The sequence below is a fragment of the Colletotrichum graminicola genome (genome assembly GCF_000149035.1).
Source record: "Colletotrichum graminicola M1.001 genomic scaffold supercont1.55, whole genome shotgun sequence".
Classification (NCBI taxonomy): Eukaryota; Fungi; Ascomycota; class Sordariomycetes; order Glomerellales; family Glomerellaceae; genus Colletotrichum; species Colletotrichum graminicola.
In genome coordinates, this window is record NW_007361059.1 from 217,493 (window position 1) to 236,573 (window position 19,081).

The 19,081-nt window shown below is 47.8% G+C and overlaps 4 protein-coding genes across 4 annotated transcripts; 1 reads left to right on the forward strand and 3 right to left on the reverse strand.

Moving 5' to 3' along the window:
- Positions 1–4,549: 4,549 nt before the first annotated feature.
- Positions 4,550–6,920, reverse strand: GLRG_10054 (uncharacterized protein; the record flags this gene model as incomplete). Its single annotated transcript, XM_008100739.1, has 3 exons — positions 4,550–4,672; positions 4,731–6,023; positions 6,078–6,920. 3 exons carry the CDS (start codon positions 6,918–6,920, stop codon positions 4,550–4,552), a joined length of 2,259 nt encoding a protein of 752 aa, XP_008098930.1.
- Positions 6,921–8,115: 1,195 nt separating this feature from the next.
- On the reverse strand, positions 8,116–9,672 carry GLRG_10055 (F-box domain-containing protein; the record flags this gene model as incomplete). The annotated part of the gene is made up of 1 exon (XM_008100740.1): positions 8,116–9,672. One exon carries the CDS (start codon positions 9,670–9,672, stop codon positions 8,116–8,118), a length of 1,557 nt encoding a protein of 518 aa, XP_008098931.1.
- Positions 9,673–12,138: 2,466 nt separating this feature from the next.
- GLRG_10056 (glycosyl Hydrolase Family 88) lies at positions 12,139–13,329 on the forward strand (the record flags this gene model as incomplete). The annotated part of the gene is made up of 1 exon (XM_008100741.1): positions 12,139–13,329. The coding sequence occupies one exon, from the start codon at positions 12,139–12,141 to the stop codon at positions 13,327–13,329; it is 1,191 nt and encodes a 396-aa protein (XP_008098932.1).
- Positions 13,330–13,903: 574 nt separating this feature from the next.
- Positions 13,904–14,218, reverse strand: GLRG_10057 (1-aminocyclopropane-1-carboxylate synthase; the record flags this gene model as incomplete). Its single annotated transcript, XM_008100742.1, has 1 exon — positions 13,904–14,218. One exon carries the CDS (start codon positions 14,216–14,218, stop codon positions 13,904–13,906), a length of 315 nt encoding a protein of 104 aa, XP_008098933.1.
- Between the last annotated feature and the right edge of the window lie 4,863 nt (positions 14,219–19,081).

The window sequence follows — 19,081 nt, forward strand, 5'->3', positions numbered from 1 at the left end:
AGTTAATTTCTTTAAGGCTGTAATCTTAACTTTATTACTAGATTATTAGAGAACGTAATAAAGCTTTTTAACTAATAGGTAGCTAAAGTAATAATAAATTTACTATAACTTAATATTTATAAGATAGTAGCAGGTAATACTTTACTTATATTAATTAAGTAGTATCTATATATAGCCTTATTTACAGACAGTAGGTATAATAGTGTTACCTTAGATTAGCTTATTAGTAAGGTTATTAAATTTAATACTATACTAATCTATATCTATAAGGTAAAGTAGAAATAAGGTGTTTAATAGTATTATATAGAAGGCTAGCGTACTAAAGGGGGTTAGTATGTTAATTACCCCTTATAATTTAAAGTAGTTACTACTACTAAAGCGGATTTTTACTTTACCTACTTATAACTTATTTATAGCTAGATTTCCTTTTATTTAGTAGTAAAAGGTAAGATACTACTTATATCTAGCTGTTAAATATTTAGCTACGCTAGAGTTAGGTATAATACTATAAAATAAGATAAATAAATATTACTTATTAAAAGTAAAGACGTCTGTATTAAGTGGCTTATTATTATATAGATTCTTATATAAGGAGTTATCCTTTATAAGAAAATAGGTTATAGATTAGTTATATAGTAATAAAAAAAGAGCAGGCCTATTAACAGTAAATAAGTTAAAGAACGTTATTAATATATAAAATATAGTGCCTAATTCTTTATCTTTATTACTTTTTATATAGTTACCTTCCTTATCTAAAGTAAATAGCTTATATCCCTTAAAGTTAGTTATAAAGTAGTTAAAGGCTTTAGGTAAAGAGTCTATTAGATACTACTCTTTATACTTATAGTAGGCTTATTACCTTTTGTTTTTTAAGTGCCTTATTAACTAACAGTTAGGCTTACTATATATATAGTACTTCTTTATAAATAATAATAAGGGTAAAAGAGGTGCTTATTACTATAGATTACTATTAAAAAGGCGCTATAGTGTAAAGTTACTATAGCTATAGTTACATTAGCTAAATTACTAGTAACTTTACTAGCTATTATAAGTATAGTTAGTTTAGTATTAATTATCTACTTCTTTAGTTAGGTATTAATATATAGGTTATTTAAATTATATTACGTTACTAATTACTAATTAGAGCTAGCTACACACGCTAGTAAACGTTAAAGATAGATTAAAAAGGGTAAGGGAGTATTCTTTTATCCTATAGCAAGAGTTAAGTAATTAGTTATAGAGGGCTATATTAGATAAGGTACTAATCCTTATAACTATTCTTATAAAGGTAGTTACTCTCTTAATAAGTAACTCTAGGTATTTAGCCTTACTTTTGTCTAGATTATCTAAGATAGTCCTTATTAAATTAGTCCTTTATAGCTTAGTAAGGTAGGCCTAAAAGGTCTCTTTATTCTTAAAATTACCTCTTATTTATATAACTATAGTAATAAAGTTAGTCTAGTTATAGAGATAGTTAGTATAGTACTCTATAGCCTTACCTTTAAGTATAATAAAGAAGGCACTTATAAAGTGCTCTTACTAGATCCTAGCCTTTATATAGTAGTTATAAAAGATTATAAGCTTTAATTTAAGTAACTTATATACTGCTTTGCTATACTTTATCTTATTAAGGTATAATTTAATAAGGTTAGTAAGCTAGTAAGTTATAAGTAAGGTAGTAGTAACTAGTATAACTAATAAGTAAAGGTAAGTATTACTTACTTACTTAAATAGTAAAGGAATAAAATTTAGGTTATTATATAATAAGGCTAAATTAATAGGCCTTTATTAACTTTCTTAGACTTAAGTAACTTATACTAAGGGGGTAATAATATAGGAGGGGCCTAGTTAATCTTATGTTAATATTATGTCTAGTAGTAGGTCTATAATATTTTATATAAAGTTAGGTTTATTAATCTTTAAGTAAAAATCCTTACTTCTTTTTTTCTCTTCTTTAATATCCTTAAGCGTCTATACCTTTAGATTATTAGCCTTAAGGGTATAGTAGATTTATTTAGTATAGTAGTAACTTTACTATTAATACTTATATGCCCCTATATATTAAGTAGTCTTTAAATTTAATAATAGTTTTATAGGTAGCCCTTTAAAGGTGTTAAGTAACTATTCTTTAAAGTCTTTAGTAGTATATCTCTATAGCTATTAACTATATAGCTATATAAAGCTATATTATATTATTTAAAGTATAATAATAGTACTTAAGGCGTTATATTACTTAACTTAAGTAAGGCTGTTAGGAATATTAGCTAAATTAGTTATACCCTATAGTTATATAATAATAAAGGGCTAGCTACGCTTTAGGATAAGATATAGATCCTTAATATCCTATAGATAGATATACTCCTTTACCTTAGCTAGTGCCTATAGTTTACTTTACTTTTTACTTAGTTCTTTCTTTACTATTATTACCCTCTATTAGCCTTACTAACCTCTTAATTATAGGCACTTACTTCTTACCTATAGGGTTAAAGGTAAATCTATACGTTAGAGAAATTACTACTATTAGTATAAATAATAATAAGATAAGTAAATAAATAATATAATATAAGAAGGTATAAGTAAGAGATAAAGTAAATAAAAAGATAAAATAATAAATAAATAAATAGTAGTAAATAGCTCTAGGGAGGCCTTATGCTTTAGTAATATAAAGAGATAGCTCTAGGGAGGCCTTACGCTTTAGTAACATAAAGGGATAGCTCTAGGGAGGCCTTACGCTAGATCTTACTTAAAGAACAAGAGGAGACGTATACTACCTCTAAAAAGAGACACACGCAGACCTTACCTTTTAGTAAGTAAGATACTATAGTTAAAGATTTTTAAAGGAAAAAAGGTAAGGAGTTAAGGTTATATACCTTACTTAAGGGTAAATAATAAGTAGTCTTTTTAGATTAATTAGGATAGTAAAGTTAAGTAAAAGTTATATTAGTTACTAATAACTATACCTTACTTAAAGAAAAAAAGAAAGTAAAAAGGATAGTGTAGTTATTAATAGGTATTTAAAGGATAAAAAAAAGTAAGTAAATTAAGGTAATATAAGTAACCTCTACCTTTTTTACTTTACTTAAAGAATAAAAAGAGGCGTACTTACTAAAGGTAATAATTAGCTACTAGCTATCTAGTTAAGGAAAGAAGTTATAATTACTATAGGCTATACCTAGCTAATAATATAATATTAGAAGTATATAGGGGTAAGGTTAGTAAAAGCTATTTATTTATAAATACTATATTAAAAATAGATTACTTAAGTAGTTCTTACTTAACTACTTTATAGCTAGTCCTACTAGTAAGATCTTATTTAGATAGGAACTTATAGGAGTCTATTTACTTATAATCTTATATAGGCTATTACTACTATAGTAAGATAAAAACTTAGTAAGATAAAAATCTTAATAATTAGAGGAAAAAAAGGTTAAAAGATAAAAAAAAAAAAACTTAAAAAAACTTAAGTATAAAAAGAAGATAATTATACTAAATACTATAAAGGTTATTAGTAAGTAAGTAGTATATAAAAGAAAAGACTTCTCTAAAAGTAATAAAGTTAATAGTAGTAATAGTAGTTATTATATAGTAAATATAAGGCTTAAAGGGTTATTTACTAGGTATTATAAGACCTTAAGTACTAATAATCTTTAGGCTAGGTAGCACTTTAATACTTTAATCTAAGCTGCTATAGTAAGTAAAGTATTATAGCCTCTTTTAATAATCCTTACTAATCTATAGTAGTAGTAACTATAAAGTTAACTACTAATTAGTGTTAGTATTATAGGGATTATAATTAATATAGCTATAATAGTATTAATTAACTATTAGTAGCTAGGTAAAGATAATAATAAAAGAAAAAAGAAGAGGTTACTGCTATAGGTATTTATAGTAGTGTAAGTAAGCTACTAGGGTAAGTTATATAATAGTAAATCACATAACTATAGATTAGCTCTACTATTAAACAGTTAAATATCCTAATAAATAAGTTAGTACGTAAAGTAAGGTGTTTTTTATAGTTAAAAGTGCCTTTTATAAAGTAATAAGGCTTATATATATAGACATAAATTACTAGGCCTTTACTAACTACAGGAGGTTAGGTATTATTATCTTAGTAATTAACCTATAAGGGCGTATAGCAAAACAGCGTTATAAGGGTATTTATAGTAACATTTTTTAGTAAGGCCTACTCTAGGCCTCTATAAGCAGTTAATAACGTTATTACCTCTTCTTATAATACCTTACTAATCTATAGTATTTTTAGTAGTAGTTATAGTAAAGTTAACTACTAATTAGTGTTAGTTTTACTAGGTTAGTAATACAGTTAACTGTACGTATTAATAGGCAGTAATAAATAATAGGGGTAAATACTGGTTCTAAATTATGCGTAAAGGAAAAGAAACTATTGTAGGATTACGTGGCGAATCCACCGCGTAATATCCCCATGAATCCGGTGGATCCACAGCAAATCGGCCGTAGTTATTCCGGCCGTTCGGCGTTAATCCATACCGCCGATATCCAGGCGATAGTCAACATCACAACAGTAACCATACTACATTTTGACGCGGAACAGGTATCGGAGGCGGACCTGAGAAAGGTCGTAGACAATGTACTCGTTGTACATGAGATATGCATTGGAGATGTTGTTGTCGCCTGCCTTCACACTCACGTCGGGCTATCCGAGGATGGTTAGTGACGATTCTTGCATCAAGACGGACGCCGGACATTCTCACCATTTTGACACCCTCGAGGGACGGGTTGACGGAGCCAGCATCCTTCCACCGGCTCGGCCCAGTCCTGCCCTGGCCCCAAGTTGACCACATGTCGTTCGCCCGAGCGGTTTCGCCCGCGTGGTAACTCGCGTTGGTGAGTTTCTGCATCGGGTCGCCGAGCTCGGCCTCGCAAAGTAGCAGCAAAGCCTGACCACCAGAGCTACTGGAGGCGCAGTAGCCTGCCGATTTGGTAGACATGTCTGCAAGATAGATACCCTTGCCGAACATGTATCCAGACACCGGAGCCTCGGGAGGCGCGATTCGCAGGCCCTGGCTGAGGATACCACCAAAGTTGGTTACACGAGAGCCGTGCCACAGCAAGCGCCGGTCGGACTTGATGGATGAGAATTCGCTCTTTTCGAAACGCTCTAGCTCGCCCTGCCGTTCGATGCGGAAAATATCCTCAACCTTGTAATTGAAATGGTGGGTTGCGCCCTTGGAACCCTGGAGGTATTCGGACAGGAGGGCAAACTCTGAACTATTGGGATCAAGAGGAGACATCTCTTTCATTCCAAGACCCTGGTATTGTCTGTCAGCAGGGTGAATGTCATGAACCTTGCGGTCGACCTTCATAAGATCGGACGCAATCTTCATGTCCGAAAGACTGTCGAGCAGGTCCACCTCCTTCTGGAGCATTACACCGGTCTGAATAACGGGAGGACGATTGCGACCAAAGGCATGGGGGATCAGGGAGTAGTATAGGTTCGACAAATGCTCAGTTGCTTCCGGCACGCTCATGCTGTACTTGGAGTCGGCAAGTGTGGAGTCGTTGAAGAGCTCAGCCATGTTCTTGAGTGCCTGGAACCCGCGAAGAATTGTGGCCTTGCTGAGCTTGCCGAGAGGCAGCTTGTTGGCATCATAATTCATGGACGTCATGGCGTCGCGGAAGTATTTCTGGTTGAAAATCAGATTCATCAACTCCTCCACAGGCTTCGCCAACGTGCACTGAACCGGCTCGGGCTTCTCGTCGGACTCCTCATTCTTGATTTTGTCGGCATGTCCAGCATCGTTGTCGTCATCACTGTCGGCGTCGTCCGAGTCTGGCTCGTAACTACGCTCGATGAAGGCGTACTTTTTGGGCTTGGGATCGTCTCCACGGTCAGCCCAGGCCAGACCGCTCTTGTCTTTGAACTTCTTCTCGAAGTTGCTCAGAGCGTCATTGAGGGAACCGCCGCCAAGGACCGCGCACTGGCCCCATTCGCCGACTCTGCCCCAACGGGTCCACGTTTTGTACGTCGTACCGTCTTGAACGAGCTGGGAAGCGTCAGAAATAAAGGCGGATACGAGCACTATTCAGGATGCACATACCTGAAGACGGTAAAACTTATTATTATTGTTCGTGGTATTGGTTTGGTTGAGCGACGCGTCGTAAATGACACCGTCAGGGGCAATGTAGACGGTACCCTGGACCCTGCATCCCTCATCGAGGGGAATGCTGAATCCCTTGGAGGCGAGCTGGCTACTGTCAGCCGCCTTACCCTTGGCGTCCGGTGTAGCAGCGGCTTGCTTCTTTACGTCGGTCTTGTCGTCAGCGTCGTCGGTGTTCTTCTTCTTGCCCTTGGGACCGGTGGCGGCCTTTTGCTTCTTGACGTCAGGCTTGGCATCGCTCTCGGTGTCGGACTGGACTTGGGCCTTTGTGCGCTTCTTGCTGGCGCTATTGGCCTTGGATGCTGCTGCAGCGGGCTGCGACTGCGACTGCGAGTCGTTCTGGTGGGAACCATTGGCCTGTGATGAGGCGCCTTTCTTCTGTGTTTTGTTGGACCCATTGGTCGCTGCTGGGGCAGGGGTTGCCTGCTTCGCCGCTTGCTGGCCATATTCGTAGCCAGTCTGAGAGAGGAGTGAACCCTGAGACTCGCAATCCTCGGCCCACTGCAGGCTGACGATGGGGATGTCGTTCTTCTGTGCAGATGCGACCTTCGTGGTGAGGGCCTTGAAGTCCTCAGGGGTGGAAATGAGATGAGTCGTCTTCTTTGTAATGGATTTTGCGATACCTGCGCCGAGGGAGGAGAGCCAGGACTCAAGTTCGGTGCGCTTCTTGTCGAAGGTGCCGCTGATGGCGATGACAGCGCCGTTCAATGGCTGAGCAACTGGGGCGGGATCGGCCGCAGCACTGGCGCTGGCAGCTGCGCGGGCCGATCTTCTCGGGGGCATCCTGGGTGTGATGGGGAGTGGAGATAGCTTGTGGCAGGCGCTGGGACTTTAGTGAGTGAAGAGGGAGGACTTCTTGAAGGGGAATTGGATCTCAATTGAGAGCCAAGGTGATGGATGAGAGCAAAGGATTCAGAAAGGACGAGAAACGATTTTGAATATTGAACGAAGCTTTGGAGAAAGGAAGGAGACGACGCGAGCCGACTTTATTTGGCTTGGGCGTTCGGCGAGGAAGCGCCAGCCCATCCATAGATGGCGGGAAGGCACCGGCCGAGGAAGGCAAGGTGCGACGCGCGCTTTCAGCTCCTTTGGACAGAACCAACAGGGGGCTGCAGGCACCGACCCCGCTGGTGCCTGGCGCACGAGCCACTGCATCCGTCGAGGTTCATCGCGTGTTCACGTGCAGGGGAGGTGAGGGCCTGTCCTGCCTGCTGTGGACTCCGTCTGAGCTCCAGTTCGTGGTCATGTTATCCAATAAAGCGACGACTCAGCATCGGGGGATCGCTTCATCTCGACGACGTCCCTCCAGCCATTCCCACAAGTAGCTGCCCGTCATTGCCATCTCGTTAGTTTAGTGGCCTAGCTGCCTGGATGGTGGAGCCCGGGACCCGAACGGTAACCGTCATCGTTTGGCTGCGCGGCTCCTTGGTGGCATCTTGATTATTCCTCCTTTCTGACTGTCTTGTTTGGATAACAACGCACTCTGGCCACCTCGGAAATTCGCATTGGTAGATAATTAACGAAGCTTGTTCATCAATTCATTTCCGACAATCCACCCAGCCACCCAGGCATAACATTAAAGACCATTGTCGGCCTCTGTTCCGGCCAGTCTGCATATCTATATCTCTAGGGCAAACGTCTATGAAAACATCAATTAGCGGGCGAAAGCCCGATTCGTACATTACCATGTCCTCCCACATCTCCAGCGCTTGTTGCATGTCGTCCGGGTAGGGGGCATTACTGTCATAGTAAGCCCGATTCGTACATTATCATGTCCCCCAGTATCTCCAGCGCTTCCTGCATGTCTTCCGTGTTGGCATCGATTTCAGAATATATGTTCATCAAGTCGGCTGAATTAGGTAATGTGCAGTCGTTAGCCATGATGTACCCTCACTCTGCTCATCCTCTGGCCCGGGCTATGTTATAACGCGAAAGGACAAAAGGGCGCGCCGTGAAAAGCCAAACGCGCGCCGAGGAATTATTCACCTTCCATATCTTCGTCCAGCTCCGAGTCTGTCACTTCATGTTCGTCCAAGTCTTCCTCACTCTCCACCGGAAGTTCCGCCTTGACTTGCCCCACTAGCTCTTCGACGAAGTGTTTCCAGTCGATGCCGGTGTACTCCTTCAAGTCCACCTTGTCGTCGGGAGAGCCCTTGTTGTGGAACCAAACCTTGGTATTGGTCATGAAGGTACGTTGAGCAGGGCTGCCAATCTTGATGTGGTTCAAGTTAAGGTTGGGTATCTCGCACAGGGCTTTCAGCGTCTTGGCCCACAGGTTTACCTTATAGTGGTCGCGTCGCTCGTCAAGGTTTTTGGCCTCGGCAGCTTTGTTCCACAGCGTAAGCTTCCAAAGTGTTAGTCTTTTGAGTGTCGGCGAGAGCTTCCGGACAAGATGGACCAGGCGTCTTGGCTCGACATCCACAAGACCCAGGTTGAGTTCCTCGATGTGCGGAAATGCCACGGGGGGAGGAGGTGGCGGAAGCTGGCTTTCGGAAGCTGCAAGCGTCGACGATCTATCGGTTTTGGGAACCGGGGTGCCGAGCCAGTTGATGAAGTGATCGACGGCGTCCGAGTTGTTACCGGGGTGGCTGAAGTTCAGCCTCAGGTGCTTCAAATTGGGCATGTGCCCTAGGAAGAGGCGCAGGAGATAGTCGTGCCGACGCCGACTGAAGGCCGTGTTGTCGTCGGCGCCGGCTACAGGTGCTGTGGTGCGGAACGGACCGTTTGCCACGTTCACGACGCACAGGAACGTCTCCAGGCCGCGGAGAACAGGGGTGACCTTTGGCTGGAGGTACTTGGTAAAGAGGTTGAAGGCGTCGTCTGAAGGGACGCCGTGGCCTTTCCGAAGCAGTTCGAAGGCCTTGGGGCGTGCACCGGCATTGCCGAGTGATGTGAAGACGGAAATGAAGACCTTGTTCGCATAGGCCTGGATCTCGTCTATTGGGACGCGGAAGAGGTTGACTTCCGTCTCCTTCTCCAGAGTGGTGGCACCGTAGCTTGCCCATGTGGCAGTAAATCCATCTCGAAGACGACGTGCTTTGGAGTGGTAGTCGCGGATGCCAACGGTCTTGAGATTCTTCAGGTTCCGAAAAGCCTCAGTCAGCATAACAACATGGTGGCCGCTGTTGACTAGGGCGAAGTGATCGGCTTGGGCCTCGCGATAGCGAGTTTCGCAAGCTTCCTTGCCCGGGGGGAAGTAGTGGCGTGTGAAGCAGTTAAGGCCGATGATGACGTGGTCAAGGCAGTCGGACAAGCGCGATTTGCTGATATCGACCAGAGCCTGCAGGCTGAACTCGGTGATCATGAACTGACGCTTGGTAAAGTACTCCTTCATGAATGTGTTGAACAGGGACTGCTCGATGGATCTGCACGTCAGGCGTAGAGCGCCCAATTCCGTGGTGCTGAGAAGGGTAGAGATGCGGAGAAGAACCTCGAGAGGGACCTTGTTGAAGGGCGAGGTGGATTGTGGGTTGGCAAGGGCAACCACAATGGGTGTCGACGACTTGAAAGTCAACGGCGGCGTGAGTTGCGACATGGCTGAGGCGTTGGTGCGTTGTGCGTCAAGGACTGCGACTACCGCTCGGCTTCTACAGGTTTGACGACCCCCAGAGCGGAATGTGATGGGTGATACGCTACTAGAAGATGATAAAAGCCCAAAAGATGGTTTGAATCCGGCTGGGGGCGGGAACCCACAGACCACTACAATAGTAGCGTGCCGAGTTCGTCTCGGTTGGCAACGTTTTGTGTAAGAGCGGTTTCTCCCATTGGGGTTTACGCTCTCTAAACAAACAGTGTATACAGTCAGTCTATGTAGTGTACCTATCGGCCTTACGAGGGAACGGCTTGTATTTGTACCTTGGAAAAGCCCAACAGACGTTGGAATGATGTCGATTTTCAGTGGTGGCTCGTGCTTAAGCTCTAGGCAGAAGCGGGGAAGGAACCGAAGGCGATGTAATAGTGCCAGGTTGGGTTGATGATGTTGGTGATGGAAAAGTTGAAAAATCAAAATCCACCGTCTCCCCGCGTCTAGTGACCAAAAACCGAGCGTTGCAGACTGTGCTGTCTCGTCTCAGCCTAGCCTCGCCACGTCCAATCGTCGGTCGTGGTGGGCGTTTTCACGTCTCACACCTGTGGCCGGATCCTCCTGCCTGCCTGATGAGCCTGGAATGTCTACTATCCAAGTAGTGGCGTGTGAAGCAGTTAAGGCCGATGATGACGTGATCGAGGCAGTCGGGCAAGCGCGATTTGCTTGCTGATATCGACGAGAGTCTGCAAGCTGAACTCGGTGAGCATGACCTGGTCTACCGGTATCTGACCTTCCGTCCATCTGCACTGGAAATACGGAGTACATAGGTACTATACGGATGGGTAATTTAGTAGGTAATGAATGCAGTCTGATGGCCAAGGAGCTTGGGCCACATGCAAATGGCGTGACCCCGCTACCATTACGTTTTGTGCAGGTATGGATACTGTAGGGTAGGTACGAGTACGCGGTCACTGGTCATTGCTCCTGCCGTTCGTTGGTCTACCTGCCGGCCCGTCTCCGTCTCCTTCCAACCCAGCCAAACAATTGGATGTACTGTTTTGCATATTGCCGGCCTTCCTGGCAGTCAATGAGACCGAGGGACCGAATGGTGTAAGCGGTCAGAGACATCCGTATGGTACTCCGTACAGTCAGAACCACCGTAAGATCCTTGTGGATAATTTCAACATCAGCTTGTTTACTTATAAGCCGCCCTGCTTTTTTCCCCCTCTTTTTATTTTTTCAAAGACCAGGTCTACCTCCAGATATACGTCTATACTGATATGGTATGAGGGATTAATTAAGACAGGGGTTTTATCGTAAGAGCTCTTGCCACAAGTACAAGGGTGGGTGCTGCCTAAGCATCGTGGGGGCAGGATGCGTTCAGGTCTGGCTGTTCGGATTATATGTATTTACAGGGTTTTCTATCGAAGCCTGTTGTCTCGGAATTAACCGGCTAAAATTACATTCGGCGCCGGAGCTCCATTGATACTCCTTTACTCTATGTCGATCGCCGTACTATGGAGACCATTGAAGAGTTGGTCAGTTGGAATATGCAAGAGGCTCCGTGGCTCCCAACAACCAAGGCGTTGGCAGCATCTAAACCTTAGCCCAGCAGATACGAGCAAGTTCGTTGGCCTTTATTGGAAGCAAATAGACCCGTAGACTTAAGCCGATCAGGAAGGCAAGCCTTGTCAAAAGCGCCAGGGCCGCGTACATGTGTGCAATGTGATCTTCCTCACTGCTACCAACGCTGCCGCGGCCGGGTGAGCCTGATTCAATCTTCCCAGGATGCGCCAAGACTCGAGAGCGGAGAGCCTCACTTCGCTGCCGTCAACGACTGGATCCGGACCTTATTTTTCCACTCCTCGCCCACCCCTGTTCGCCCGCACTCGACATGGTCGGAGATGAGCCATCGAGCCGGGGGTGTCATGGTGGCCATGCCAGTGTACTTGGCTCATAAACAAGCTCCCACCAGGCCGAGGCGCACGTCTGATAGCCGCTCCGTAGCCATACCCTTGTGTTATCGCCATCTGGATATGCAATACTTCCAGGCATGTGGACATGGAGGACAACCAACCTCAATGGAGACTCGACTTTTGCCCCTCGCTCTCGCATGCTCTTTTGGTTCTTGCGTCCGTCTGATGATTCCTATGGGCGATCAATAAGCGCAATCCCCCCACTCCCTTCGCTCCTATTCACCCCGACTACTCCAAACAATCCCAGATCCCCGTCAATGGACCCTCTCATCAAAGCACAAAATGTCCACATCCCGTTCAAGGCGATGGTGCCGAACCGGCTTGGTTCCGACTCAGATGCCAATAAATAGAAGTCTTGTCCCAAGACCTTAGCCAACCTTGGGAAGCTTGGCGGCTCAGATCCGGTCTCACGCTTGCTTCAATCTCTCACCACAGCAGCTGTCATCTCTTCTCCTGGTGTTCCGGCGCAGCCATTCGTCTCCCGACCGCCAAGCCCACCATGAAGTCCCTTATCTTTTTTGCGACCGCCGCCGCGGCCGCCGGCCCGTACCTGGCCTGGACAGCCGAGTCCTTTACCAAGCATGAGATCGACGACAAGAAGCCCTTCCACTATACCAAGGCTGTCCTTTACGACGGCTTCGAGGCTGCCATCGAGCTCACCAAGGACGAGGCCCTCGTCGACTGGTACCGTGGTCGCATCGACGAGCGCGTCGTCCTCGCCAACGGCAGCATTCCCACATGGCAGCCCACCAAGTACTCCCTGGACGAGTACCGCATCGGCAACAACATCCTCTGGTGGTACGAGCGTACCGGCGAGGACAAGTATAAGACGGCCGCCAAGACCATCCGTGATCAACTGGACCGTCACCCTCGCACACTGGAGGGCGGCTTCTTCCACCGTAGCCCTGACTACGATAATCAGATGTGGCTCGACGGCATCTTCATGGCTGACACCTTCTACGCCAAGTGGACTTCTCTCTTTGACGCCAAGAACACCACCGCCTGGGACGACATTGTCAACCAGTTTGACGTCATTGACGCCCACACCCGCAACCACACCACCAACCTGCTCTATCACGGCTTCGACGAGTCGAAGCAGGCCGTCTGGGCCAACCAGGTCACCGGCGCCTCTCCCCTCACCTGGTCCCGCGCCGTCGGCTGGTACTCCGTCGCCCTTCTCGAGGTCATCCAGCTGCTGCCCCGCGGCCACCCCGGCGTTGCCAAGCTGTCCAAGTACTTCACCACCCTCGCCGAGGGCCTGAAGAACGCCCAGGACAAGACCGGCGGCTGGTGGATCGTCATGGACCCCCCCTACGTCAGCCGCCCGGGCAACTACATCGAGTCCTCCGCCTCCGCCCTCTTCGTCTTCTCCTGGCTCAAGGGCATGAAGCTCGGCCTGCTGCCCGAGCGCAAGTACTTCCCTGCCGCCGCCAAGGGCTACGAGGAGTTGACCACCTTTGTCATCGAGAACGCCAACGGCACCGTCAACTGGAACGGCACCGTCGAGGTCGGCTCGCTCAGCGGCGACGCCAGCTTCGAGTACTACACCTCCGTCCCCATCGCCATGAACGACCTCAAGGGCGTCGGCCCCTGGATGTTCGCCTCGTACGAGTGGGAGACCTTCAACCAGACCAAAACTGCCGGCCGCACCCGTAGCCCCCGCAGCTACAACCGCCGTTACCACTTTTAGATTCGGAGCCGGAGAAGTGACATGAAGGTGAAGAAGCATGGCTATTGAGACCAAAATGCATGGCCCCAACCATGTATATGACTTATCATACTTAATTTCGTAATCCCTCTGAAAGGGGCGTTGTACATATTTACACTCATCTGAACATAGATTTGTTTTCACTCGCCGCTTCCTATACATCCAATGTGACCAAATCCTGTCCTGCATGTACACCAAGAGGGAGGAGGGGGGGTCGCTCGTCATGGTGGAACGAGACAAGCTTGCCAGTGCAGCACCGATTCTCCATCCTTATGGGCTCGAGAATAAGTGGTCGTAAGCGTTTCCAACCTACCTTTTCAGCCCCTTCGCCGACAATTTCTTCTGCCGGGTGTACACCAACCGAAGTCATCCGGGCGCGAGCGAGGCAACATCCCTCACAAGGATGCACATACACACCCTTTCCGAGTAAAAACTTCGGGCAACGCAGACTCCCGTTGCATTCAGACTCATATCCCTCCGGAGGCGGCAGCCACGGTGACAAGCCGGTGTAAACGAAGAACCCCGCTTTCGCCTCAAGATACACTTCCCCCGGGTTTCACAGCCTCTCGGTCGCAAATTCGTGCGCCGCGGCGATCCTCCTGTTGGACTCGGAAACGAACCTATTGTGCCACGTTCTGTCCTCGAACATGACGCTCACAATCACGACAGACGGCTCTGCGGGGTTGTGGAACCGCATAACGCTCGAGAACGCCTCATAAAGGCGTCTGTTTCCGCGAGACGTCTGGAGCGTGGCCTCAAAAGCCCCCCCCCCCACCACGTCCTGCTCGAGACACGTCTCGGGTGCGGTATCGGCATACACCACCTCCACCCCCATCTCGCTCCCACAATCGAGTTCGAAGCGTCCGTACATAGACGGCGAAGTGAGTGTTCATGTCCTCTCACCGGGAGACGCCAGAGTAAGAGCGAGAACAAACTGCACGGCCGTCGGGCCCGACGCGAACTGACCATATGAGGTGCGAATTCAGGGCAGCGCGCCATTCTATTGAAGCGGATGAATCAAACTTGCGGGAATAAGCTCACAGTGTTCGGTTCAGTCCGATATGGCCTGGTGGGCAATCCATCACATGAAGATGAGGAAGGGGTTGGATCATTGGATCCACGCTCTGGAATCAGAAGAAGACTCATTGTTGATCCCGGCAGCTATGCGATTGATTAAACACTGCCAAAAAATGGCGCTGGCACAGGGGCTATTGTCCCCGTTGAGCTCTGTCGTTCGGACCGGTGTCTAAAAGGGGTAATCAATACTCGCCAACGGCGCTGCCGGAACAGAGCCGAAACCCAAGTTAGAGGGTACTGGTCTTGTATGGCCTTTCTTAGAGTTAGCCGATGGTAGTTCGGCATTGTCACATGTGCAAGAGTGGATGAACAATGCTTTCTATGAGGCTTCTCTCCTCCAAACACACCATGGCGAGCGCGTCTCCCGTTCTCCCAATCTTCGCAAAGTCAGATAAACACTTAAAGATATGGCATGGGTGACGCTTTTTGGCTAGCCGTCTGCGAAAGGAGCCTTGACTAGAGAGTCTCGTTGCACTAGGGAGACTTAAGGCCCTCATCTCGTTCAACAGCCATGGGCTGCTGGATTGGGTAAACCCAAATAGAGACGTACTATGCTCTACATGTACAGAGAACCGCATGGACCGGTTTAGCCATCGTGAGAGACCTCGGATTTCCTGCCCAAGAACGGCAGCATACCTCAAGCTGGCTTAGATTTGTTGAAAGGGCTCTCTAAGGTATCTTATAGTCTGATTGTTGTCCAACTCATGGTTCAAACACAGCACCGTGAAGCATGTGAGCAGGCGCTGCCTTCGACTTAGACACGATGCATAGCGCCTTGTTCCCTGAAGATGAATTTTGAAGCCATGCCTTTCGGATTCTGGTCGAGAGCCACAAACCATATATGAGGAGAGTCTTGGGTTTCAATGACATCGTTGTGTCATATGATTCTGTGCGCCTTGTATTCGCAACGGCGAGTACGTTCAGAGCCTGCATCGCCATCGGCCTTTACTATCCGTGGGACTTGAAGCACCATCATATATCAGCCATACTCGGAGAATCCCAAGCGGAGCTATAAGGCCTAGCCAGCGCACAAAACGTGTGATCTGGCACAGCCTGATTCTGCTTACCTGCGGCCTCCTCGTGACATTTCAACAACGGGAGGCAAAGAATATTCAGTGAATAGCCTGTAAACAAATGAAGGAGAACTAGCAGGTGCTTTGCCACCTTTCAGGCCGGCTCCCCACAAACTCACATATTGCATGAGTGAGACCGGGGTTTCTCGCCAGAAGATGACATGTTAGGAAAGCGACATCTGCAAGAGGCTTACGTGAGTCTTTCTGTCCATAGTTTACATAGCCACAGAAGAGACTCGATTATCCTACTAGAGCAGGAGGTGGATCAACTCTTCGCCAGGATGTGGGACTGAGATGGTCCAGCTGGAAACCCATATGCTGTTCAGACCGACCTAGAAACGTGGCGCAAGTGATCACAGAGTGGCTTCATCAGAGGGAACAACAGACAGTTACACGACATGATGATGGGGGCGAGCAACTGGGCTTATGCCTGCGCACTAGCGCCGGGATCGCGGGTTAGACCACGATGACATATGCAGCCCTAATCTTGATGACCCATTAGAAGACTGTGCTAATGGGAATCCGGCATGACTACGTGAAGAGAGAGGCCAGCGTTGGCTAATGGATCCGAAGTGTTTGTTGTCGTTGGAGAAGCGATTGCATGGTTCAAGGGTCAGCACTGCCCACCCACATGTGCACAAGAGTTGCTCGACTCTTGGAGTATGCTTGTGCCAAGAGAAGAGACATTGTTACCCATGTCTTCAATGCAGGTCGTATCCGTATTCAACCATTACCCTTGGTTGTTGACGATCTGAACCCAATAGCAATACCCTTGCAGCCTCGCGGGAAATTATAGCCATGACCTCACGAAGCCGTCTGAAAACATGTAAAACAAGCTGAGCGAGCTGCAAGAACGCAGCACATGAGGCGCAGGCACTGTGACGGCTGGGGGCTCAACTGGTGAGCGAGAGATGGGAGTGGATGCACGCACGATGAACAAGGGGCGGCAGAGCGAATTGGGATTTGAGGCTAGGACAGACAAATTTGATTGACTGGCGAGTTTGACGTGCATAAGGCGAGATATCTGCTGGCGGCCAGAAACGGAATAGAAGGGATGTTTTAGTACCTTGGCTGGTATCATCAGGGAAGGGGGGGCGGGTGAGCGGCTGTGGTACGGGATCAATGTCTACCGCTCTGGCGACGCGGAGTGGCTGGATCTACACTACCCAGCTACGTGGTAGAGACCATTTTAGAGGCCCGAAAGGCATTGTTGACGGTCGGAACGGGATACAAGGGGCCAGCGGGAAGGTAGAACAAACAATGGTTGGTTCCCTTGTCACGGGCGCTTCTGAGTAAAGAGCATTGCGAGTTGCCGCATACCGCCGAGGCGGAACCTCTTGCGCCTCGAGCTGGAGCTGGAAGACTTACCAAGCGTAGTCATGTGCCGAAGATTGTGAGATGACGGAACAAACTATGCACACGTAGCCGCCTCCCCCCGAAGTTGTTCGTCGACGGTCATGCGGTGGCGACGAGAGCGGTGCCTTTTCTGGGGCGGACGAGTACAAGATCCCCAAGGCCTCTGTACAGCGCGAAACGGGTGGAACGGAGTACGCGATGCCACCAGTGATTGTTGGCACACGACGATGCCTCACGCCAGAGACACGAATACCTGGGTAGAGAGGCTGACTGACGGGGTTGTGCAGTGTGGGATTCGGTCTGGCGGCCATCTCTGTGGACATGACCAGTTGACAAGTGTGTGTAAAGGTTGCTGCACGGAGGGTGGCAAGGAGAGCGAGCGGCTCGGTAGTCGACGATTGGCTCCAGGGGTCGGAAATGGTGGTGAGGGAGGCAGTCGCGGTGATGATTGAGGCAGCAGACGGGATGGTGTGGGTTGATGCTGGTTGGGCGGGCCGGGGGGTGTGTGCTATTTGGGGCCCTGTGATGTGTTGGCATGGCGTGCCAGCTCTCGTGGACGACGTAGATTGGATGGTGGGTGACCAGGGGTGGTTGTCCACTATGTCGGTGTTCTGCCGGAGTAGCGGAGCGGCCGTGAGTGAGCTGGGAGCCGAGGGTGGTTCAAGTAGGTAGGTAGGTAGGTACCCATCCAATGTTCCTCGAGTCTTTATTTCATGTCTTCAGGTCGGTCTCGATGAGGGCGCGCGTTGGGTGGTCGAGCCTGTAAGACGAGAGGCCCCCGAAAAGGCCATGCATATGCCAACTCATCAAGGCGGCCAGAAGCAGAAACAAGTCTTCTGTTAATCCCGCTTCCATCCTCCCCACGTGGATGCGATGCGATGCTCCGGGCAAGTTGCATTGCTGGTATCGATGTTGCTTGCATTTATTGGACCATCGGTGAGCGTTGATTTGTCCGACTTTGTTGGGGCAGTACCCCGGATGCTGATGAGGTGGACAAACATGGCATGACCGATTCGCTTTCCATTGAATCTGATGTTTGCAGACCGCTTCTCTGAGGCGCAAAGAAGGTCGACAAGGTCTGGTCTGTCTGTCTGTCTGTCTGCTGCGGCGGGGTCGTACTCGTAAGTACGGAGTATAGTAGGTAGTAGGTATGTATGACCGTGGACCACCAGACCCGGGACCCAGGCGGCGGTGTTTCCTCTGCAGGGCAAATAGGCTGATTTGACACATACATGTCCGGTGTCGCAGGCGAATGAGTGCGTAGTACGTATCCTTCATGTGACAGCTGTGTCCGACATGGTGAGGCAGCCAGAGCGACGATGCATCAAGGGGCGGCGGCGGTTCGCGTTGTGCAACAAGCAAGCAGTAAGACGAAGGGCCAGCTCAACCGGGCCTCTATGTGTGTCTACCTACCGGTATGTCAGTCAGAGCAGCGACAAATATGGAGACGGGGATAGCTGAGGCAAGGGACGATGAAGATGCCAAAGTCAATCAGAGGAAATGTCATGCAGTTTTCATGGTTGACCCTAGCTCAGATCTGGTTTGCGAGGAACAAGTTGGGATACCCATGGAAGAAGGGAACATGGAATAGGAGTTTGATGACTTGTTGACCCTTCATAGCAGCACAGCAGCACTAGTTGAGAGATGTCGAGGTTATTCGCTGTTGGTTGCTCGCTGGTGTTGGCGTTGGTATCGGTATTCGTTCGCGTGGCAAACGAAAAAGACAAAAACAACAAGAACAACAACTTGGTCGCATTGTGTGGCAGCAAAAGATCACACTGCCTAGAACGGCACCGGTGTGGTAATTATGGTGCACACACCAGGACCGGGATTCGACGTGTTGAATGGGAATTCGAACGTTGGCCGGCGCATTGTTTTTTCCCCCCCTTCAGGGTAGGGTCCTCCCCCCTCCTTACGTAGTAGTACACTACAAATTAGTGTACGATGTAGCAGTGCGGGCAGGCGTTGGCGGGCAACGCCTCTTTCCCCCTGTTATTTTTTTCTTTTTCTTTTTGCCTCTCGTTCAACATTTCTTCTGTTTTTGCTTGAATCTCTGCATATTCCAGTCTCAGAAGCCAGCTCTTCTACGCCTTCCCTCCCGTTGCTTCCACCTGGTGTTCCTCCTTTGCTATTGCATTGTCTTGTCTTGTGAGGTGGCAGGTGGTAAAGGCTTGCTTGCCCCATTCATTCCTTCTAGCTCCTTTCGGTCTAGGTCCGTTCTTCCCCTC